This window comes from Pezoporus wallicus, unplaced genomic scaffold (genome assembly GCF_028554395.1).
Source record: "Pezoporus wallicus isolate ANWC-B61680 ecotype Strahan unplaced genomic scaffold, APGP_CSIRO_Pwel_v1 contig_13954, whole genome shotgun sequence".
NCBI lineage: Eukaryota > Metazoa > Chordata > Aves > Psittaciformes > Psittacidae > Pezoporus > Pezoporus wallicus.
The window spans coordinates 677,688-701,372 of NW_026638000.1; the positions used below are offsets into that span (position 1 = coordinate 677,688).

Consider the following 23,685-nt stretch of genomic DNA (forward strand, 5'->3'; position numbering starts at 1 on the left):
GATCAGAATTCTTTAGGCTCCCTTTTAACCGATCTCCTGACAAGGCATGGAACAGGTGAAATGGCAGATGAAGAACTGCAGGCAGCAACCGTAATAAGCCTCAGTGTAAATACAATATAATAACCATAAAGAGTCATTATCAGGGCTTTTTTGTCCATGACAAGATTCTTGTTGAGCCCAGAGACATGTAACAGTGCAGGGATCTGACATGCACTTGGGAACGCACGTGTAGGGAAGCCCTGCAAGATACCAGGAATAGTAACTTTGATGTGTATCACCAGCTGCCTTTGCACTCTGCATTCAGAGCCTCCCTAAAAGACAACGTCAGCAGGAGGGACAGCCCTTCCTCTGGAGACAGCGGTTTGAGGGGCTGTAACCTCTCCTCTAGAAACACAAACCTCAGGGCCCGAGGCTGTGCTCTGGGCTGAGCTCAGAACGACAAACAGAAGGACCTGAACCAAACTACACGTGCACAAACCTGCAGTAAACCTCAGTGTGAACAGATCTTCCCAGGCCTGTCCAACTGCTCGGTCACGTTAGACCTCTAACCTATAAATCCATGCTACATGTAGTATTCTTAGGATATAATGTTTACAGCTTGGTTAAGAGTTGTGAAATTACTGGAGACTTGAGGGACATGGTAACCAACATGCACAATATTAAATTGAACATCAAGTTTTCATTTTCTGGTCAGAGGGGACAGATGAGGGATGTAACAGCCCAGGAATGACATTAAAAGCTAGCAGAGAGGTTTCAGCACAGACACCACGGGGTTTTGATGGGTACCTCTTCCAAGTCATCCTCAGGCGTGCAAGGCGTTTGATCTGTGCGGTCAGTTTGGTAAGAGATAGAGGAACCATCAGACTCCAAGGAACCTTCTTCATCGTAGCCAAAGAACGTCTCCACCACCGGCTTCTGGCAGAGAGAAGGTGTCACTGACCGCAGTGGTGCCACCGCCTGCGCCGGGGCATCGGGGCACAGAGGCGGCTTTGGACACAAGGCCAAACCCTGCGCCCCTGTGGGTCTGAACACACCCCCCTTGGGAGGAACCTCAGCTCCCTGCCTTCTTCTAAGGCATTTTCCTCCAGCTTTCTGCAGCTCAGAGCACTCTGTTCACTTTGGGTGTGCACCTCCATGTTGGGAGGGAGCTGTGCATTGAAATGGTTTTGCCAGACCATTGCCACCTCCAGAGTCCCTCCTGCCATTACTGCAGCTCTCACATGGCAAGTTAGATTTGCCAAACTCTCCTCCTTGGAGATGTGAAGCTGATCACCACAGCAATGATTGTACAATCTGAAGAGATCCAGTTTCCTACTCCAAGCTGCCTTCTGTTTAAAGGAATGAAGGTAGTGGTGGTGAAGACAGATTTACCATTAACTGATTGAAAGCCAAAGACAGTGCTGCAAGCACAGTTCCAGAGACATTTTTCAGTGCTAATTTACAAAAGCATTTCTAGACTTTGGCTGCTTGTTTTAATTTGCAGCGGATGATTCTTGAAGGAGACAAAATGTAGCTCTTCCGAAGGCCTGCTTGCCATTTGCAGGATGGCAGGAGGAGTTATCTCACATTGGCCACAATTTGTTATTTATAGATTTATTAGCTGGTTCTTCATGCATAGAACACAGCTTGCTCTCAGGTCCCTGACATTAGACCTTACAATGCTGTTACAGAGTTAACATTTAGATTAACATCCTGCCAAGTGTTCATTAACCAGAGTTTTCTGTTTCCTTGAGCTCTGCCTGATGCGTCTTGTAACCAGCAAGTTCTGCATGTTACTAACCTCTGACATGAATTATTTACAGCCCACACGTGTTTCCAGGCAGTGCCATTAAAGCATCGTCTGGAGATGTGTTAATTCATGAGATCTGTCTCATCTTCACACACTCACACACCACTGGGCTCCTGCGGGACTGCTCTGGTAAAGGCAGCACATGCAAACGCTCACAATGTGCAATGCAAACGGTCCCCCTGTCCCCAGCAGCTCTTCTCTGAACGTCCCAACCAGGCGATGAATGCCCTTGAACTGTGTGACCAAATTCAAGGCCACGACCTGTCTGCAGACCCTGGAGGACAACGTCCCCCCTTGTGGCTCCGAGGTGCATGGAGCACCCCAGGAAGCCAGCATGCTTGTGCCCATCAACACACCTTAATAGAAGCCTTTTTCCTTACCTTAGGAATTCTTGTCATTTTCTTCCGTTGCTTCCTATACCTCAATAGTTTATCACGTTCCTGAACGAATCAGATACATACGTGAGCTGTTTAGAGAGCTGCTGTTTAACTATGTCATACTAGCAGTCAAGAAATAGTACCATCACTGCTGGTCTCTGCCTCAAAATAGAACCACAGACTCACGGACTGGTTTCAGACTTCTAACAGAAAACCCTTGCACTCTTTCCTTTTAACCGTGTGGCAAAAGGATACGATGACACTATGGGACATTGCTAATGTGCCACCACCATCAGCCCAATGGCAAATCCTGACATCCACAGCAGTGATAGCACAAAATCAAATGCTGTTTTGCTTGCAACACAAGCTTTGCTGCTACGGCCTTTGACAGCATCTATGCTGAGAAAAGCACTGTGTTAGCTTGTTAACAGGGATGTAAATGCTAACAAATATTATCACACTCTGCAGGCTTTCACGGACAGGAATTGCAGGCAAAGGTGAGGACGAAGTTAACGTCATTCTTACCATGACACTCTTCACGTAGCCAGCAGTTTCCAATGTCTAATGAAAAGGGATGAAATAGTGTCAGTAAGCGCACAGACTTAAATAAAAAAGGTATTTATTTTCTGGAGGAGCATTGAGCATTAGGATTTCAGTATGTTCTTTTTGCAAACATGTTAACACAGAAGCAAAACCCCAAGCACAGCCTTGCAGAACACCCCCTCGTACACAGCAGTCTTTAGCCCTGATGCTATCTCCAGCTAAAGCAGCTCTAATGTTCCCTCTATGTCCATATCTTCTGGACATGCTGCAATGGTTCCGTCATGCAAAGGCCATGTAGACTGAAGGGATTCTTCCCAAATACCATACTACAGATAACTTATGTTCATCATGGAGAGGCCTACTATGCTCCACTGACCAAGCTGTGCTGTTAACCCATGGAGCCCCACTCTTCCCTTGCATAGGCCTCCTGTTCTGCTGCAGCCCCAGCTGAGCTCGCAGGGGAGCAGCAGCATTACATCTTACCTTGGAGAGCTCGTCAATGATATTTTGCTGTTCAATAACTTGTAGTCTCAGGAAATCAACTTCCCTTTCTTCCTGGTCAAGGTCATTCAAAGAGCTTGGTCTCCTTATTGTTCCAGCTCTTTGCCTCTAAAAACACAACCACATGGCAGAAGAGAAATGCTCAGGAGGAACTGCCAAAGGCCAGTGCACAACTCTTCCCTTGACAGCTAGTGATGCATCCAACCTAATGGCAGTTCTGGCAGCTGCCCTGTTGCCCTTTTGCTGAGCAAGCAGCAGGACACGGGCCATCAAACCTGTCTGCCAAAGAGGGAGATAGCAGCAGCCTGGCTGCACGTGTGCTTCCATGCTGCCGGGCACTGTGAATCCCGCAGGAGGAGGAATTCAGAGCAGGGACCACTGTGGCCTCTATAGCTACCAGTTATTACCCACTAGCAGTATCGAAGTGGGAAAACAGGGAGGATTCATAAGGGCAAATTTCTTAGGGATGAGGAAGAGGTTTGGCACTGAAGTCAGAGGTCAGGTGGGGTGACCTGTGCTCAGGTGGGAGCCAACCAGCGCTGAGTGAGCAGAGCGCACAAAGCTCATGCAGCTTCTTTACTTCGTAACTGTTTGTTTTTAAAGCTAAACCAAAACATTTCATGTAAAACGAAATGTTCAAGCCACAGACCGCTCAGCAGCGCACCACAGAGCATCCCAGCGCCTCCGGGAAGGGGCAGCTTCTCTGTTGGACTTGCAAGTTTGGGATGTTGCCGGACTTCCCCAGCCCTGTGAGCACCGAACAACCTGTTCCTCCCAGTGCACCACACTTACCATTGCAATGTTCTCTTGTGTCACAAACTTTAGCTTGTTTTCCATTCGACGTAAGGCGTGTGACAGTTCATCATTCTTCCTGCTAAGGCGCTTGTTTTTGTCCAGAATGGGCTTATACTGACTTTCAGCTTCTCGCAGACGTTTTAACTGAAAGATAAAGAGAATTTACACCTCTGGAGCCGCCGTTTTTCACCAGATACATTCATCATTTTCTTTATCTGTTGCACTAGCAGCGTTTCCTCCCACTGCAAAGCAGAACTGACCAAAACCTCTTGGTATTTTCCACTGGGAAGCGGGTTGTTCCTCCTTTATGAGATGCTCAATCTCTACAACGAGTGCACCACGTGGAGAATGCATTTCTTTTTGAAAATAGATAAAAATAACTCCAGCTGATGCCACCTTAAAAATTCTTTGTCATGCAAACAAGGATGAGGTGTCCCTGCCCATGACAGGGGGTTGGAACCAGATGATCTTGAAGGTCCCTTCCAACCCCAAACCATTCTGTGATTCTAGGAGTGTGGCGTGACACAGCACCAAATAAGAGAATCTTAGAATCATGGAATGGCCTGGGCCAGAAAGGACCTTAAGATCGTCCAGTTCCAACCCCCTGTCACAGGCAGGGACATCTCACCCTAATCCATGTCACCCAAGGCTCTGCCCAGCCTGGCCTTGAACATTTCCAGGGATGGAGCATTCACAGCTTCCCTGGGCAACCTGTGTGAGTGCCTCACCACCCTCACAGTAAAGAACTTCTTCCTTATGTCTAACCTGAACTTCCCCTGTTTCAGTTTGAACCCATCACCCCTTGTCCTGTCACTACAGTCCCTGGCAAAGCGTCCCTCTCCGGCATCCAGAGAGCACGGAGAGGAGGCAGCTGCTCCTGCAGTGATTTCCAAAGAGCCCAGCAGAAAATACCCTGGTGTTCTGTGGGCCAGGCACAGGCACAGCAGCACATTCACAAGCAGCCACCGCTGCACTCACCAGCTCGTTCCTCTCCTCCGAGAGCAGCGCGTTCCTGTCCTCCAGCTTCCTGATGATGGCACTCAGCTCCGCGATTTTCAGTTGGAATCGCCGGGCATCCTTTTCATCCAACTGCTGTTCCTAAAACAAAGATCAACTGCAAATAACTGCTCATAAGTGCACACGCAAAGCCAATGGTTTTCAAAGCTCAAACTTTATCTTATCCCAAATCCAAACATTCCAAAACATTGCAGGGCAGAGCGTAACCTATGTAACCTAACCGCCCCCCGAGAGCTGCAGGATGAGACCAATGGAAAGGTGGGAATAATGGAACAAAGTATGCAAATGCAGAAGTATGTATATGCATATACAATGTCATAAATGGTAAACGTGGAAAGAGAAAAGAAAACATCCAATATGAGGCAGTGTTTCCAATGCATGCCACTGTTGAACTGAGAGCTTCAGACTCATCACCCACTCTGAGGACCTTTTGTAAGAAAAAGGTATTAAAAATGATGGGGTACAAGCGAGGAAAACCCAGGCAATTCTACCATTGCACAGGCTCTTCATCCATAAAGCTGTGGCCTTATGGGGCTCTAAAGGGTCACTCATAAAGCCACTTTATCTGAGTGAAAATGCTTACATCAAATTATGAGTAGGAATATAGGTAGATGTGTTCTCATTCAGAATCAGAGAAGTTACATCTATTCGGGAATGGAACAGACCTTCCCCTTCTCTAGGGCTTGTTCTCATGTTTGGCAGAAGTGGAGTTCAAATTGAAAGAAGCAAATTAGTGTCCACAGCGGTGGTGGCTCTTTTGGGAGGTCTTGGTTCCTCATTCAACAGGTGCAGGAGAGGCTTGAGACAAAGAATAAACCAGGTTGGTTTGCTCCTGTCTATGTCTTTATGCTTCTACTGAGAGAAACTAAGGCTGTCGCAAAAGAAACCTTGATGAGAATCAGCAATGAAGGAAATCTGCACACGTCAGATGTATGAGGTCAGTCAACTGGTTGGGGGCATGTGAGCAAAGTAAGGCAGAAGCAGGAAGGTGCTGTAGTTACGTTAAACAAGCCGTTGTGAAAGGGTGGCTAAAAATTCATGTTCGGATATTTGGTTGTAGAAGAGAATTAGGAGAGGACAGGTTAATGGGTGTTGGATTCCCTTGCTGGGGAGAGCAAGAGCACATTGTTGCATGGAACCCTGAGCTAGAGGCTCTTGTGCACCAGCTGCCTTCCCCCAGTTCCCCTTGTCAACTGGCCTTGTACATCTGCTCTCAAACTCCTTGTTAGCAGCTCCGGAAGCTAGCACACATACATCACTTGTTAGAAATGCATTTGCATCATTTGTTAGCAAAGTTGTGTCAAACTGTGGGGTTCAGGCAGGTGGCAGCAGTATGGTACAGTGAGGAAGAGAGAACAGAACAATTCCCCCTGCTAACAAAACCAAACCAACCGGAAAAACACAACGACAGACAAGCAAAAGCTCTCCCATAACAAGGTTTCATTTCAGATCTTGACTGACGGGTGCCCCAGGGTCTCCCTGCGCAGCTATGGGAAAGCTGTTGCTAGAGGTGCGCTCATCAAGAGTCACTTTGTGCCCTTTTGTCGCTGTGTCTGCTCGCTCGTGTAGGTGAAACCATGTGAAAGTGCTTACGGGGCTTCCCGAATGGTCTGAAGCGTCTCCTGCACCACTTGGATAAGGAAGTTCCCGCTTGGGGCTGCTCAGATGCCGATCAGCCTCTTTGATCTGGGAAAGTTGTTCATCTAAAGCCTCCTTTTGGAGCTGCAGTCTCTGAGCATGCCCGGCTTGCACCCCTAACTCTCTCTCCAGCACGTAGACTGCTCTGTCTTTAAACTTAATCTCCTCCATCTACAAGGAGAACAGAACACAATCACACGAGGCAGCGGCTGACAATGACACAGCATCTGATGACCCCGAGCACGGCCAGACAGGAGGTGCCCAGTGCCAACAGCCCTCCACACGGAAAATACAACAGCATCGCTTGCAAATAGCATGTATGAGATGAATCACTTCAACAACTCTGAAATATTGCTCTTCTCCTGGGGGCTACCCAGGATGAAGTCTCTTCTCAGCAGGAATAGGCCATTAAGATGACTGGGAAGTAACCCATGCCCTTAGTTGCATTTCAGAGTATCTTTAAAGAAATTAAGCTGCAATATTGATATCACAATTTGGAGCAGTTCACTCACACATTTTAACCATTTTGCAATATTTTGCTCAGACACCACCTTTTGAAACTTTGGAATAATAAATTTGAAGGAAAAACATCAAAACCTGAACATCCTTTTCATTTTAAACATAGAGATAGAATGGCAGTTCTTTAATTCTTCTCCCCGAAGTCCCCCATGTGAGCAATTTGCTTCATTATCCCCTTCCCAGGACAGGTTTTGCTTATGCATGATACACATTATACAAAGCCATTAAGTGCTTAAATGACAAAGGTCCAGCTGTCCCCAGTGCTCCTCTGCCCTCTTTGCCTGCTGCTCTCACCAGCTCACCGCCCTGGGATGGGGCATGTGGCATTCACCAGTGCTCCAGGAATATTTCGAAGGGGGAGCACACTTGGGTGTTTCCAGATGCTACCGTGGGGTTAAAGCCCCCATCTCCATGGAGCCCACCCCAGTTCACCAGCCTGGAGCACAGTGCTTGTGCTGCAGCTCAGGCACATGGGGCACGGCTGGGCAGGTTGGACATGGGGCAGGTTGGACAGTCAGTGCCCTGCCCAGTAACGGAAAATCACCCAACACAGCCCCACATCTTCTTCTGTGCCCGTGCTGATACATGGCACTGCAACAGAACGCCAGGCTCTTCCCTCTGGAGCGCACATGTATACACTATACATGACCAGAAAGTATTAATTACCCTCACACCACAGGGCTGCCACCGTGCTGGCAGATAATGGTCCTAAGGAAGAAAGAAGTCATTCGCAGCCTCTAAAATGTCTGTTGATCTGGTTTCAGACGCCATAAATGCATCAGGTTTTTGCCATAGGTTTTTGAGACTTTACACGTTTCATTGAAACGTGCAGTTTTAAAACGTGGCCTGTTTGAGGTAAGGACCTTTTGCCCTGTGAGAGCTGCGTTTGGTACTTTTCTTTGCTAGCTTTGCCTGCAAACCTGCAAAAAATGACACTGTGCATTAACAGACCTCTCAAGGTACTGTGTTCCAACGCTGCCCAGGGGAGAAGCAAGCGGTGGTGGTTTACACGCTCCCAGCAAGGGTACTGGGAAAGTGCTTCCATGGCGTGTGTTTGGACAGAGGGGGTGACTGCAGTGCACAACTATGGGATAAATTCCACAGGAGAGGATGCAGTGGGGCAGGACACGATATCCCTCCATGGCACAGCAGGGAGGCTGCTGGCACAGAGGGGTGGCCGCATCACCCTGCTCCAGCCATGGCTGAGAGTCATGTGCTGCTCCCAAGGTCCTGCCTTCTGGTAGCTGCGGGAAGGGAGAGCTGAGCTGCAAGCCCAGAGAGATCCCACAGGGTCCCGGGGGGCAAAGCCAGCCTCTGCCAGAAGACACCGTGGGACAACTCGTCAGCACCTGCATGGAGACTGTTAAGCAAAATGTAGATTCCTTTAGTAAGACAGAGCAAATCAAATGTACTTGGGGTGCCATCTAAAGGTGCTTTCAACAATTTCCATTAAGGCAACGGTCTACTAGCTTTGAATGAAACAGAAATGCCTCCTGAGGTGTTTCTGCTAAATATCTGATGAGGCAGAAATCTAAAGGGATGGATAGATGAAAAGTTAACACATCATCAAATGGTTATTTGGTCAGAATAAGCAGAATATTGGGTAGTTGATCCCTATTCACATGAAAACGAAGACATTTTACAACATAGGCAACGCTTTAAATTAGGAGGAAAAAAGAAACTGGAGAAAACACAAAACATTTCACAGCATTTTGTTTCCCAGAAAGAAACCCTAAACATAATCTTCATAAACAACAAAGGCAACAACAATTTTCCTTCATAAGATTAAATTCACATCCATCAAATATGCAAAACAATGATGGCAGCAGCCCATTATTCAGCAGAAATACTGTAGAAGGGGCAAAATGCAAGGAAGCATTTCACTGGCAAACATGATTCAGCACATTTCCTCCTTGCATTAGTAACAGTAGGAAAACAAAAGGCCAAGGAACAACTTGCCACCGCAGAAGGAGGTGATGGTCCATGGTCACATCCCGCCAGGCTGTGGCACAGCCTGGTCTCATCCTGCAGGACCGGTGGCATGGGACCAGTGGGATTCCTCCTGGCCCACCAGTGCCCACTGGTCCACACACCCAGTGCTGGGAATGGGGTGTCCATGCAGGAGCATCACCCACTGCTAAGGGCACCCTCACCTAACTTCTGCCCAAGAGCTCATCTCCCCTCGGGCAGGTTAAAGCATTGCCCTTGTCCTGTCCCTACATCCCTTGTCCCAAGCCCCTCTCCAGGTTTCCTGCAGCCCCTTCAGGCACTGGAGCTGCTCTAAGGTCTCCCCTTCAGGAGCCTTCTCTTCTCCAGGCTGAAAGGACTGGCACTGATGGACAGGGCTTGGGCCCTTGCTACGATCTGCAAACCCCCACATTCCACTGACATCACTGCTGCAACATTGAGGCAGCTGCAGTGTTCCGCTGTTAAGTGTAGCAGTGTTAAGTGGGGCAGGTGAAATCATGATTTGCTGCTCCGTTCCAGCTATAAAGAACCCCAGATTCCCTTTGCCACATGACTAAAGGCTTTTGCTTCTGAAAACTGGCTCCTTTTGGAGTGTGAGCTGCGCATATTGTTGCAAAGCCAAACATGACTGAGTGAGTACGACTTGTCCTGCTCTGCTCTGACCGAACAAATAAGGCAGAATTTTCGTAAGCATGAAGTCAGAATTTCCTCAAAGGTTACTTCGCCCTCGATTACAATGACTAACAATGCATGGTACATGAATCAGAGCTTTTAAACTCCCAATGGAAATCCATTAATCATTCAAGGCTGGATGGGTGCCATGGCTGTTACCCAGAAGTACAATCCCCACTGCTGCGTGGGCTGCAGAGACCTGCCCATGTTGGGCTGTTCTGTGTCTCTATGTCACTGCAGCCCCAGGGAGGCTCAGGGACCTCAGTTACTGATGGCTCCTACCTTATACAGGGAAACAAGCCCTGGTTTTCAGTCATGGTGGGTTTGAGAACAGCCTCATAGTCACAGAGAGCAGCGCTTTGAGGAGATGAGGTGGCACCAGCCTTTCTCCCACAACACCCTCAAGGTACAGGAGCCAAGAGCTCCCATTGAAATCAATTATGGCAAGTCAATGGAGTTGAGAGTACTTGAAGTCATTCAGGAAGCACTCAGGGCTTGGTAAAACGATGTAATTTAATTACTACAGTTGGATAGTCGGATTCTTTCAAGCAGGAATTAAAAAGTTTTATTTTTAAAGGCAATTTAGAAAGCACAATGTCAACCCACTTCCTTCTAACTAAGAACACATTTGTTTTAGAGCTTCTCCATTAGAGGCCATTAGCATGGACTTCCCAGGGAACACAGCAAGTTTATTTAGGATGTACATTAGCCGTCCCTTCACACTGAGCTATTAAATCAATGCTGCTGGTAATGTCTGTTTAGAGTAGGAAGTACTTACCCTGCAGGATGCTGGTGCAGTATCAATAGATCAGTTGGTTATAAATTATTTTAACATCCTCTTGATAAAAATAAAATAATCTATACGGCAAGAAAATCTTTTAACCTAAAGTCTGAGAGAATGGGCGGCTAAATAAAGGTACGTAGCACCCCATGGTCTAATGGAGCTGGGCAGTCACTGCGTTTCGTTATCACCATGAAATGGTTTGTGTTGGAAGGGACCTTAAAGCTCCCCCAGCTCCAACCCCTGCCACGGGCAGGGACCCCTTCCACTAGAGCAGCTTGCTCCAAGCCCCTGTGTCCAACCTGGCCTTGAACACTGCCAGGGATGGGGCAGCCACAGCTTCTTCCTGTGCCAGCACCTCAGCACCCTCACAGGGAAGAGCTTCTGCCTAAGAGCTCATCTCAGTCTCCCCTCGGGCAGGTTAAAGCCATTGCCCTTGGCCTGTCCCTACATCCCTTGTCCCAAGCCCCTCTCCAGCTTTCCTGCAGCCCCTTCAGGCACTGGAGCTGCTCTCAGGTCTCCCCTTCAGGAGCCTTCTCTTCTCCAGGCTGCCCCAGCCCAGCTCTCTCAGCCTGGCTCCAGAGCAGAGCTGCTCCAGCCCTCGCAGCAGCTCCGTGGACAACTCTGGACACTCTCGAGCAGGTTCATCCAGACACAGACAACACTGCACCACCCCTGTGGTAGGAGGTTCTGAATGGATTTGGATCATAGCCAAAGGATAATGACTTCCAAGAGACGTGGCTGATTTTAAACTGAAGCACTGAACACTATAAAAATCGTGGCAAACACAAAAAGATGGTGACATCGAAAAAATACTGAGAAGAGACCCAAAACATGCATCACAAGAACATGGGTGATCCATTTGTTCCCATGTCCTTGGGAAAGACAGCAACAGTGAAGGGACATGGTCCTGCACATCAGCTGTGCGCTCACAAGACTGTGAGTCTGGGATGGCAGTGAAGAAGAAATCACCCCAAAGCCCAGGAAGCATTGGTGGCCTGCCAGGCTCTCATGCAAAGCCTTCCCTCTTGTGGGAGCTCCCTCCTGTCCATAGCAGCAACCCCCTTTTACAAGCACCATGATCCAGTTTAACCTCTCCAACCAGTCTCCAAAGGCATTGGAAGAATACTCCAAAGCCATAAGCGTACAGCTAGTACTGCCTTTGAGACTCAGCCTGTTGCACCTGAGACTCAAGGGGTTCCACTGGGTGATTTAAGGCTGATCGGCACAAAGACCACCAGAGGACCAGATGAACAGTGATGGGTGAGGAGCACCAGCTCCAGGGGAAAGCCACCAAGGTGGGGCACAGAGAGGAACCCCTTCCTGCACGCCTTGCTGAGTGAGGGGCGTCATTACCTACAGGGTATAGGACTCACTATGAGATGCAGAAGAAAAGGCATTTTGGGTTTGTGTAAAGCTCATTATGGGATGTTCATGGGAACTATCAAGGGCAAGGAAAGGGAGGGATCACGGAGAAACATCAAGGAGCAAATAGTGGGGAAACAGAGGCATAGGCCCATAAATGTTAACTGTTTTGTAGACTTCCCCTAACCCAAGGCCTCTTCCTGACCACTGAAATAAGAACATTAACAGGCACTTACATGGCTGAAAAAGTTCCTTAGAAAACACCTTCATAGTTTTCAAAGAACATTTTGACATCTCTATTAGTGAATTCAAACCAGATGTAAAGCAAGCTCCAGGGTCTGAATGCCCATCACCCAGTCACCTGTACCCAGCACTCAACCTTCGTTTACTACCAATACCGTAACAGCAGGACACACAGAGATAGATACAACACGTACCAGCCTCCGGATTTCTCTCTCACACTCCCTCTTGATTCTGCTGATCTCCTCTTGGTGCAGGTGATACACACTCCTGATCTCCGCTGCTTTAATCTTGTCAGCCTGGATGACCATGGTCAAAGCCTCTTCCACTTGTTTCTTGGCCCCCTTCAGCTCTGAAATTTCCTGCTGCATTTTTATTTTCTCAACTTCGAAGCCCTTCTTGGCCTCCTCCTTGGCCTCGGACAGCAGCACCGTCTTCACCTTGTCGGGAGCCCCGTCGCGCACAGCGTTGAGGAGCGTCTGCAGCCTCTGGATTTCATTGTCTTTGATTTTTATCACTCTCAGCAGTTCAGCCTCGTGCTGCCTCAGAAGCGTTTCTCGAACAGCTTGGAGCTCCTTCATTTTATCTTCATGAAGCTTGACTTTGAGCTCCGTTACAACCACTGTACTTTTATGCTGTTCGTGCTCTTTGATCTGCTTCACTTCCTGGTTTTTCTCCCTTTCCAACTTGCTGACCTAGAAGAAAAAATCAAAACACGATTACCACAAATCATGGTGTTATTTAAAAGTGGCACAGATCACTTTACAATATTAGACCTCAGTGTTGCAGGTCTGTGCCTTAGAGTGAAGGCTCAACCCAGTGGGTCAGTATCACCACAAGCTGACCGACACATCTGGCATTTTGTTCATCCTTTATGATTCAACACTTTATTACATATCAAAGATCCCTTCTCTAAGGAGGTTCCAGGTTGAACTCTGAGCTCTGCCGCAGGGTCTTCCTGCTGTAGGCTTAGGAAAGAGCAATTGCCTTTCTTGATGCATTTTGTGTGAAGCAAATACATGCTACAAACCCTGTAAAGCATCTTCACAGGGAAAAGGTTTCTGACAGTCAATGGCAAACACTCTCAGTATCTGCTGCGGCCCTCACTGACCTCAAAGTTTGGTGGGTACCTTGTGAGGATCTTCAGTAACACAGTCACCAACGTGGGCAGAAGGCCTCAGGGTTGAAGAAGTGATCCTACATCTCTCACACGGTGTTTACCACGGCATGGACAAGGCTGCAGCCCTCACCCTCTCTTTTGGGCAGGGGTGTTGTGGGCAGGGAGTGCATGCCTCTTTGCTGTCTTTTCTGCCCTCTACCTTCTATCAAACAGGCTGTGCACACAATTCAGTGCCAGATTTAAGAAGTGGCTGTTTCTTACATTGCATTTAATTACTGAAGTGTTTATTTGGAATATGTATTCCAGTCAATGCTGTTCAGTAAAGAAGCCTTTTTCTTCCTCAGTTGACACAATTAGGTTTCCTTGCTAAGAATATGCCTATGCTTGCTCACAAACAGAGCACTGAAGAACAAAACTGTGTGGGGGAAAGAAAACCATGGCATTATGGAGAACTTCAATAATTTTTCTAAGGAAAAAGAAATTTGTGAAAATAAGGAAAAATAAGAAAAAGAGTGCTGACAAATTTGCAGAAAAGACCTTTCCTTCACTGGGAAGCAGCATAAGCAGAAATATTTGTGTGTTTAGAAAAAGAGAAGCGAAAAAGTGTCATTATCATGTTGCAAATTATTGATTTGAGGATGACAGTCAAGGCACCAATGCTGATTCTAGCATCTCCGTTAAGCCACAACATAAAAACATCCCTTGCAATCTTATCGACAAGTTAATTTGCTCAATTCCGTGCCCTAAAACCCCTGACTTAACACAATATAAATAAGTAGCATAAATCTACGCAAGAGGCACAAGCCCGGGTGAGCCGACCACCCGGATCAGACACGACAGGAAGCGCCTGCTCAGGAAGCAGGCTAACACACACATGTGATAGGTGTGAGAAGCAGATGCGGGTGTAAGATAAGATAACACGCATTTAGGAATTAGCCAGTCTCTTCTGGGTAAGTCCAAGTCTTCACTTTCGGCTTCAGCTGGGTATCTGCAGAAGCTCTCCCAGCACATCCCAAAAGAATCCATGAGAAATGAGATTTTAAGCTGTTATTTCAGCTTGCCCAAGCACATGGATCCAAACTGCACCGTGAGCACACATGCATGCATGGCACAGAAAGCTCTGTGAATCCACAACCTGCACTTCACCAAATGCTTTTTAAGCAATGAATTATTCAGTACAAATAACCAACTACCTGACCACAGAAGAGCCAAATGGCATTTGAATTGAGAGCCACACCATAAACTGCAAAGAAGCCACAATAAGAAGGGGCAGGGGAGAGCAGAGAAGGAAAACAGGGTCCTCAGGCTTAAAACTGAAAATGTTGCTTCACAACAAAAAGGTTTAATAGATGTTCTATTTTGTTATTTTGTGTATGTATATATGCATATATAAACACACATAATAAGCTTCCTAAAAAACTGGAATCACATTCTACACTGCCTAACAATGATGCAAATAAATGGAAAAATGCATGTCACTATTAACAGCCTGGAACCACAAAAACCCCAAAGTTGATCAGTAGAAACCAGTTCAGGCGATGAGGGAAAGGCAAACAGACTCTTCATTGGAAGGGGCTGAAAGCTCCCAAGGCTGAGGCTCGAGCAGCACCAGCCTCCATTCTCAAAGCTCAAGGTGAAGCGGTGGCTCCTGGAACGCTGGTGCTGGGAGCAGGAGGCAGAGCTGAGGCCTGTGGCCGTACGTCTGGAAGTTGTAAGCAGCCAGGCTGAAGGATTTTGAGCATAAAGTCCAAGTGAAATCAGTGTAAATGTGGAGATGAATGAGCAAAGAGAATTTGTGACTAACACAAACTGCACTCAAAGCCCTCCCTGGAGCCACCCTCAGGAGCAGGTAAATATTTACTAGAGGAAGTTGTAGCGAGGGAAGCAAAGGAGGAGGAGAGCTTGCAGCCACCATGTGATCCTCCCATCTGCTCCCAGCAGATGTTTGGGCTTCCAGACCTTTTGCTGGCATTTAGCTTTGTGATATTTCGACTTCGTTTCTCCGTGGGTGGTGGGAGGAAGCACAGCGCCTGTCCTGCTCATCCTCACCGCTTGCCTCTCCCACCGCCAGCCGTGTCGCTGCATCACCCACACTTTCAGTGTTCTTTTGTACCATAGGAGGGACGACTTTAACCTGCCCGAGGGGAGACTGAGATGAGCTCTTAGGCAGAAGCTCTTCCCTGTGAGGGTGCTGAGGTGCTGGCACAGGGTGCCCAGAGAAGCTGTGGCTGCCCCATCCCTGGCAGTGTTCAAGGCCAGGTTGGACACAGGGGCTTGGAGCAAGCTGCTCTAGTGGAAGGGGTCCCTGCCTGTGGCAGGGGTTGGAGCTGGGGGAGCTTTAAGGTCCCTTCCAACCCAGTCTGTGACTCCACAATAGGCATGTTCTAAATACAAGGAGAACAGTTTAAACATGTCCAGCACAGGGGCTGCCCCCTGTGTGTCCTGCAGAGCTGGGTCATGGTGCTGCCCCCGGGGCTGCCCCCTGTGTGTCCTGCAGAGCTGGGTCATGGTGCTGCCCCCGGGGCTGCCCCCTGTGTGTCCTGCAGAGCTGGGTCACGGTGCTGCCCCCAGGGCTCTTGTTGGAGGGGTGCACAGTCAGCTAGGAGTGAGCAAGCAGTGGTCAGCGCCCAGGACAGCGGCCGTGCTTTGACGGAAGGAAAGGAAGGATGCACACCTTACTCTTTTCCTGCTGGAGCTCTATCTGGATGTCGGTGAGCTTGGCCCTGAGCTCCTCATTGGCAGCCTGCAGCGCGGCCAGGGCGTCCGGCTTCTCGCCCCGGGCTCGGCCGCTGGGGCCCTTCTTGGACATGGTGATGCCGCGCGGCCCAGCGCTCGCTCCGGGCTTTCGGCCTCGCCTCCGGCCCTCTACATTTTCTTCCTTGCCTGCAAGGAGGGAGACGACACAGCCACTGTCAGCACCGGCACGGGCAGGGGGAGCAGCACCCACCCAGCACACCAGGGGACACAAGGCACTTGGAGACAGCAGGAGGTACCCGGCAGCCAGATCAAGCAGCTCTCCCCGGGGTTCAGCAAGAGCTAGACCCACTCAGGGGGATGTTGTTTGTTATTACACCTCTACAGAGCAAAGCATTTGGATCACAAAGTACGAACGTTTTCTGTTCCCTCGTTTGCACTGGAGCTCCCAGAGCGCAGAGGAGGTGGATGCTGGGGAACATGTCCGAGCACCATCCCCTGGAACCGTCACGGCTTGGAGACAGCAACAGCCCGAACTGTTCTCGGGATGGGCAGAACACTTCTATGTGCTTTAAAAACAAGAGCCTTAAGAAAAACACTGTTTGGTTTCCTACAGATACTCAGCTGTTCATGACGCAAGTAATAGAAGTAAAGAAAAAGAAGCTACAGCAGGAGCAGGGATTGCCCAGCAGCAGGAGGAGCTTTCCACACAGGATGTGAGGTGCATCATCAAACCAGCGCTTAAAATCTATGCAGGTTTATCCAAGCCTGGTAACAATGTCAAACCTAAGCAAAAAAAACCCTGAGACAATCCATTCTATTAAACAGTGGAAAACCAGGCAAAAGTGGGCCCATCTTCGTAGAATTCATACAGTAACACAGTTTGCACTCTATGCTTCCCATTAATCCCAACACACTCATAAACAGCACAACAGGCACAATTTACAGCGACAGCTTCAGATTTGTCAGCAGAACATAGAATAGGAATTACTGTGCTAAAAGCCACGTGCATGTATTTTCATTCAGAATTCCCCAACAGAGGCTTTGCCCGCAGATCGACAGCAGTGAGCTGGAATGGGTAACAGCCATTAAAGGCGGCAGGGGCTGTGCCAAGTTTATACATCGTATTGTCAATGAAACCCAAAGGCCCTTTCTAATCAATACTGTTGAGAGGAAAAGGAGAGTGTGCGTTATTAAAAACTCATTTCCTTGCAAAAAAGATATTCAAGCTTAATGCAGCTGTCAGGCAAAGGGAGCCTCAGTGCAAGACAAAACCCACTCCAAGGAGGTTGCAATCTGAGACAAAGACGGATGAAAGCAGGGAGAAAGACACTTTTTAATCTGTCAATGCCACCTTTATGCCACATCCAGCCCCTGGTTCAGGAAAGTCTCTGTGAGTTCTATGTAAAAATAAATAATTCACTTTGTCAAGTCAAATTAAAGCCCTGGGACCTGTGAGCTGTCTGCACAGAGGTGAATGTGACTGACAGTACCACTGGGTGTCCTTGCTGCATCTGGGCTGCTCCTTACGTTGATGCAGACAGACAGGCCCTTAACGTCCTGCACATGAGTGCTCTGTGTGGAACACACCAGCGCAGGTCACTGAGAACCCTTCTTCTGAGCAGTACTTGACTCAGTGCTCATCAACAGTGCGAGGAGCTTTAACTTCATAGAGACCTGAGGACAGCGAGAAAGCCCGGGCTGTGCCTGGAGGCTTTGTTTAGCTCTGGAGCAGTGGAACAGAAGTGCTGTCTGCCCAGCTCCAAAATGGGGGGGGGTTCTCCAGTGTTGCAAAGAATCACAGAATCCCCGGTTTGTGTTGCAAGGGACCTCAAAGCTCCTCCAGCTCCAATCCCTGCCACGGGCAGGGACCCCTTCCACTGGAGCAGCTTGCTCCAAGCCCCTGTGTCCAACCTGGCCTTGAACACTGCCAGGGATGGGGCAGCCACAGCTTCTCTGGGCACCCTGTGCCAGCGCCTCAGCACCCTCACAGGGAAGAGCTTCTGCCTAAGAGCTCAGCTCAGTCTCCCCTCGGGCAGGTTAAAGCCATTCCCCTTGGCCTGTCCCTACATCCCTTGTCCCAAGCCCCTCTCCAGCTTTCCTGCAGCCCCTTCAGGCACTGGAGCTGCTCTCAGGTCTCCCCTTCAGGAGCCTTCTCTTCTCCAGGCTGCCCCAGCCCAGCTCTCTCAGCCTGGCTCCAGAGCAGAGCTGCTCCAGCCCTCGCAGCATCGCCATGGCCTCCTTGCTCATTTCTTTCACAATTTGTGTCCTTTTGGCAGCATCTTCTCTTATAGCTACACAGCTCTGCCAAAGTGCTGTGGAAGGACAATCCCCACGCTGCTGCCCAAGCTCCATCATTACCCCATGCAAGTTTTCAGTCTGAGGAAGCAGACTGTGGCTGGGACAGCCCAGCTCGCTCCTATTCAAAAGGTCACCAGCAAAGAAACATTCCCCTGCTCCTGGCACAGCTGACTCATCGCACAAGTTTAGTTAAAAACAGACTATGAGAACTCTGAACAGGACTGAAGTCCTCACGGAAAGCTCTTGAGGAGCAGGTAACTTCCCGCAGGATACATGCACGTGGAAGTGCCAAATGGGGAAATGCCATCAGCAAAGAGAAGGATCAAAGTCATATTCAGAGGAGTGGATGATCCTAAAAGCTGCAGTAACGGAGGAGCGTGAAATCCAGTGGTACAAAGGCTCCGTCTTTCAACCAGGTTCTCAGACAAGACTTGGGCCAACTTCTGAGATGAGGACAAGGGCAACGCACTTTTGTTGTTTCACAGCAGAGAGCACTGGGAATTTTACAGCAATGTGCAAGTTTACAGGACAGTATAAAATCTAACGAAAAATGTTTCACTGCAGATCACTGACTTGCTCAAATAAAACTATTCCCTGAACAGATTACGTGTTCTCAGCTCACAAACGTGCTGGGATTCATTTTGAACTAGCACTACATTGCTGGTTTGAAATAAATCCTTATTTTAAAGAGCTATTTCAGTTATACTATAAAAATACACCAAAAAAAAAGCTAAATTTGTAACATTTCCAAGTTTGTTAATACTGACCTTATTATTGTGGATAATGATCTTTCTGGACGTGATGACCTTCAATGCATTGGTTTATTCGTCATGACTTGCAGTCAACACCACCACGGAGCAGCTCTCTTCCCTGTCCAAGCAGGAGCAAAGAGGCTTAACAGCTCAGGGCAGCTGCGATAAGAAAACGACAATACATAACAAACTATTGTAATAATAAGTAAAATAACACTAAATAGTAAAATAGCAGTAAATGGTAATATAAAATAACAGTAAATAACTATAGTAAAATATCACTATAACAGTAACAGTAAGACAAGTGTAATAACAATAATGGAACAGCCCGATTTGAATTCTAACAGCAAAACTTTACATCCATGGTGGATAAAAGAACAGAGGGAGGCAGCTGCCTTGGGATATGAAGCCAGGAGAGGGCTGAAAGCATCCGAGGCAAGCGGCTGGAGTTTGGGAATAAGCAGGCAAAGCTGCTGAGCAAGGGAATAGAGCAGGACAAGCAGTCACTGCCAATCTACACTGGGTCACAGTGGGAGTTTGGGACTTGGAGAAAAAGTCGGGAAAATGTAAAATTCCTGGTATTAGTTGACCAAACCAAGGTAGTACGAACAGACTTCATCCTCAGCCTGATGACTGACTTTGCAGCCTTGAAGCTTCCATAAAAAGAAATGTGTTTGGTTGGTCGAAGATAGAGAATGAATAACATTTTACAGACCTTGCCCGAAAACCTAGAAACAGGAGTGGATATTCTTTGCATTTAAGGTTCTTGCTTCTTTGTGTAAGACAATGCAATCAGTGATCTACAATGGGGGTCTTAGAAAACTTCTTGCTTTATAGAGCAAAAGTGGGGCAGACTGTGGCCACAGGCACTGAATTCTCCTGACTGCAATGAATGGAGCTGTGCCCGTTACAGTTAGTTACTTAAATGATGTGCTCTGCTGGGAGATGCAGAGGGCAGACACAGGTTATTCCAAGGGTCGAGGAGCTGAGCAGCAGCACCAGACAGGCTTTTCACTGCTTACATATGAATGCCAGACAAAGCAATTTGAACCAGACAGGGATTTGTGAGCATAACCTCAACCAGAAGGATTATTTTTGACAAATGGCTACAAGAATTGTTGTTTCTTTGCTTACAGAAATTAAAACTAAGGGACTGGTACAAGTGAACCAAAAGGCAAAAGTGTTATCAGAGGTGCGCAAGGAGAAGTGCAGGCCCAGAGCTGCTTTCCTGGGAGGCAGTGGATGGGAACAGTGTGGATTTAATCACGTCCCTGGACACACACTGGAGAGCAAGGAATTCTCAGGCTGCTGTTTGGATTGCAGGGGAAAACCCTAAAGCAATGGTTTTATTCTCAGAACTGGTGATAGACACAGAGACCCCTCCTGCACTCAGTGTCCTGCACCCCACAAAGGGATTTACCCAGTTTGGGGGCATCGCTCCATTTAGCATGCACTTGGGTTGTTGTTCCCAGGGATAACAATGGGGAATGAGGCTGGGCAGAGTTAGGCAGCTCCCCAGTGACAGCCACAGACTTCTGTGCATGCCATGGGACAAGCAGCATTGTTGGGAACCATGAAAGCAGTCACTTGTACTCATGAAAGGGACAGTGGTGACTGCTGGTACACACCTGCACATGGAAAACCCATCTGGGCACGGGGACAAAGGTCAGTCTGAAAGTGAGGCACACAGGGAACCCACCTCCTACAAAGCAGGCACCCTGCTGCTCTACTATTACCTATTTAGTCCCTTTTTCCTTGTTTTCCAATGAGTTATGTAGAAGGGGCATCTCTAAACCACCTCACCCTAATAGAGAACATTGTTGAATCTGGGAGAATACATTATGTATTGAAAACAGCATCAATAATGCAGCATGAGCCTGCCTTGAGCAGGGCTCCTCACACTGTGCCTCCTGACTTGCAATCAGCCACCCAGGCTAACTGGGAAATGTGTTTTCAAGGTGGCAGCTTCTGACATCAGTGTTTTGCTGCACTGAAAAATAAAGCAATAAACCCCTGCCCAGAGTGCCAACAGTTAAAGCAAAACATCACTTCAGCCAAACACTATTCCTACAGACTCTGAACGTTTCAAATGCACAATACAGCCCTGTGAAAGCTGCTGGTTTCTATTTCAGATGATGATTAAATTGGGACTAATATGATAAACCGCTTTGGGTTTTTTAATAAACCCAGCTGTGGGTAACTCAACCCAAATTCCAAAGGAGCACATCCATCGGTCCTGACCATGCTTTTGCTGAGAACATTCCAGGTTCAGAACAACACTTCCCATCAAACCCAGGAGGAGCCACCGGTGTAAGCAAAGCCTGGGCACGCAGGACACTCACTAAGGATGCTAAAGACTTGTGCTTGGTGCCCTGTTTTTAGCCACACTCACTGGGAAATGTTGTCGTGTGTGGAGATCCCCACTCTAAACAGAACACCCCGCACTACCATATGCCAGCACACCCCTCGTGGGCTGCCCATGCTGCAAAGTGAACACACTCCTTTACCAACAGTTGGCTGGTTTAGAGCAGATCTGTTTCCATAAGGGGAAAAAAACCCATCCAGCCAATGTTTCCAGTGAGAAATAGGTTCCTAAAGTGCTCTTTGATGAAATATTATCTGATCTGAACCAAAGATAGTAACACCCCTCCCCAAGCACCAGCGCACAGTATCAAGTCTCTGCAGATGAAGTCGAGTCAAAGTTTTCCTTGGGATTATATCAATTCCAACAACAGCTTTAACAGACACATGTCAAATCCTGACTGACCTGAATTTCTCCTCAAACATTAATCCTTAGTCGTGGTGAGCTTTAACCCTTTGCTGGGTGGATCACGGTTACAAGCAAAATCCGGCACCCTGTAAGCTGTAGGCATGGTGCATGCAGATTCCTGTTGCAGAGGTGACTGGCTGCATCACACACACACATCTACATCCCATCCGCTGATAGTTCATCATAAGTTTTACACACCTAGTTGGGTTTTTAAATGCAGAGCACAGCTGGGTGTCAATTAGGTGAATAGTCACTGGTTTATAGTGAAAAAGAGGAGAGTAATTGAATTCCATTGCTGGAAGACTGAACTGCTGCTCGATCTCAACATGTGCATCTCAAAGCAGGACACCCATTTAGCTTTCACATTTCTCAATGGCAGAGAGTGAAATAATTAATCAGAAACAGTGGCTGCTATGTAGGAAGCTGATTTTTCTTCCTTCTCAGACACTCCACAACACTTAAGGTTCAAGAATCCACTGGAGTTATTGCAATAACATTACAGTAGGACACGCATCCGAGTTCTCAGTTAAACCAGAGCAGCTCCAGTGAATAATTCCACTGATTTGAGGATTATTAGTGAGGAATGCACTTCAGACTTAATTCCCTCAGTTAATATTGTGTCATTCCATTATGCTGATGGCAAACAAACTGTTTGGGTAATGCCATCCATTTCCCAAGGAATCCATGCCTGTGTAATTACCCACAATCAGCTGGAACACAGATGGCACCGTATGATCCAAAAGGACTTTATGGAAACATTGAAAGCATGTTATTAACATCCTATAATAACTGTGTAACGCTACCTCCCCACCCCTTTTCTGCATCAACACGCAACACAGCTGGACTGGGAGAGGAGAAGGCAACATTTAACTGAACACTGTTATGAAAGATTTTCAGTCATTGGATTTAATCAATTCATAAATGAGCTGAAAATAACAGACTCCAGCGTGGCAACGCAAGCACTGCTGGTGACAGTTCAGAACTAGCACTCATTTCAGAGTGACTCATCCACATCAAGCTCAGCTTTAGGGACTGGACAGCGTGGAGAGATGCTCTGGGAGGGGGAACCTCTCTTTGGTCAGGTTGTCCAATGCAGGTATTTCTGCAGGGTGCTGAGCTGAATGGAGCTCAGTATTAGGCAGAAGCTCTTCCCTGTGAGGGTGCTGAGGCGCTGGCACAGGGTGCCCAGAGAAGCTGTGGCTGCCCCATCCCTGGCAGTGTTCAAGGCCAGGTTGGACACAGGGGCTTGGAGCAAGCTGCTCTAGTGGAAGGGGTCCCTGCCTGTGGCAGGGGTTGGAGCTGGGGGAGCTTCAAGGTCCCTTCCAGCCCAAACCAGGCTGGGGTTCTGTGATTCAACATCAACAGATAAGAGTTTGAGAAGTCGATAAACCTCCCAAATGACAACAGTTACAAGCTGTTAGGTGCCACCAAGCTCTAATGAAAAGCTGCTCCTTCAGCCCCCCAAAAAGAGGATCAGATGATGTCAAACCTGACTTTTCATTACTAAATACCCCAGTTTAAACAACCTTTTCTTGACAGTTGATGAGAATCCCTTCCCTAATTTCAGCCCATCTCTGCCCGTTCAGTTAATAGCAAGCGGGTCCCTTGGTCCATAACTGATTTAGAAAGAAAGCAAAACTACGATCAACCAACAGACTTACTGGAGACTTACAGTGGTTATAAATGAATATCTACAATACCAGGGTCCAGCTGCGGTACCCACCGACGATGGCAGCACAGGGATCAGCACCATTCCTCTCCCACCAACATCTGCTCGAGGAGGGCAGTCCGGGGGTGCTGGATGTCCCAGATCTCATGGAATCAAGTGTGAGCCCTGCAGTGT

General features: G+C 47.9%; 2 protein-coding genes across 35 annotated transcripts in view; one reads left to right on the forward strand and one right to left on the reverse strand.

Moving 5' to 3' along the window:
* BNIP3 (BCL2 interacting protein 3) overlaps positions 1-23,685 on the forward strand; it is a 234,505-nt gene that overhangs the window by 165,113 nt on the left and 45,707 nt on the right. The window lies entirely within an intron of this gene.
* Positions 1-23,685, reverse strand: part of JAKMIP3 (Janus kinase and microtubule interacting protein 3) — a 66,182-nt gene that overhangs the window by 13,933 nt on the left and 28,564 nt on the right. For 14 of the 33 annotated variants that reach the window (XM_057408607.1, XM_057408611.1, XM_057408608.1 and 11 more), the window contains exons 2-11: positions 19,088-19,231; positions 16,000-16,208; positions 12,403-12,900; positions 6,616-6,831; positions 4,984-5,103; positions 4,003-4,149; positions 3,193-3,318; positions 2,692-2,727; positions 2,170-2,229; positions 787-915 (exon numbers count right to left, since the gene is read on the reverse strand). In XM_057408607.1, coding sequence (XP_057264590.1) covers positions 787-915; positions 2,170-2,229; positions 2,692-2,727; positions 3,193-3,318; positions 4,003-4,149; positions 4,984-5,103; positions 6,616-6,831; positions 12,403-12,900; positions 16,000-16,134 — 1,467 coding nt within the window. In that variant the 5' untranslated portion in view covers positions 16,135-16,208; positions 19,088-19,231. The remainder of the gene's footprint in view (positions 1-786; positions 916-2,169; positions 2,230-2,691; positions 2,728-3,192; positions 3,319-4,002; positions 4,150-4,983; positions 5,104-6,615; positions 6,832-12,402; positions 12,901-15,999; positions 16,209-19,087; positions 19,232-23,685) is intronic. The other 19 variants (XM_057408613.1, XM_057408603.1, XM_057408635.1 and 16 more) reach the window with 6 other exon arrangements.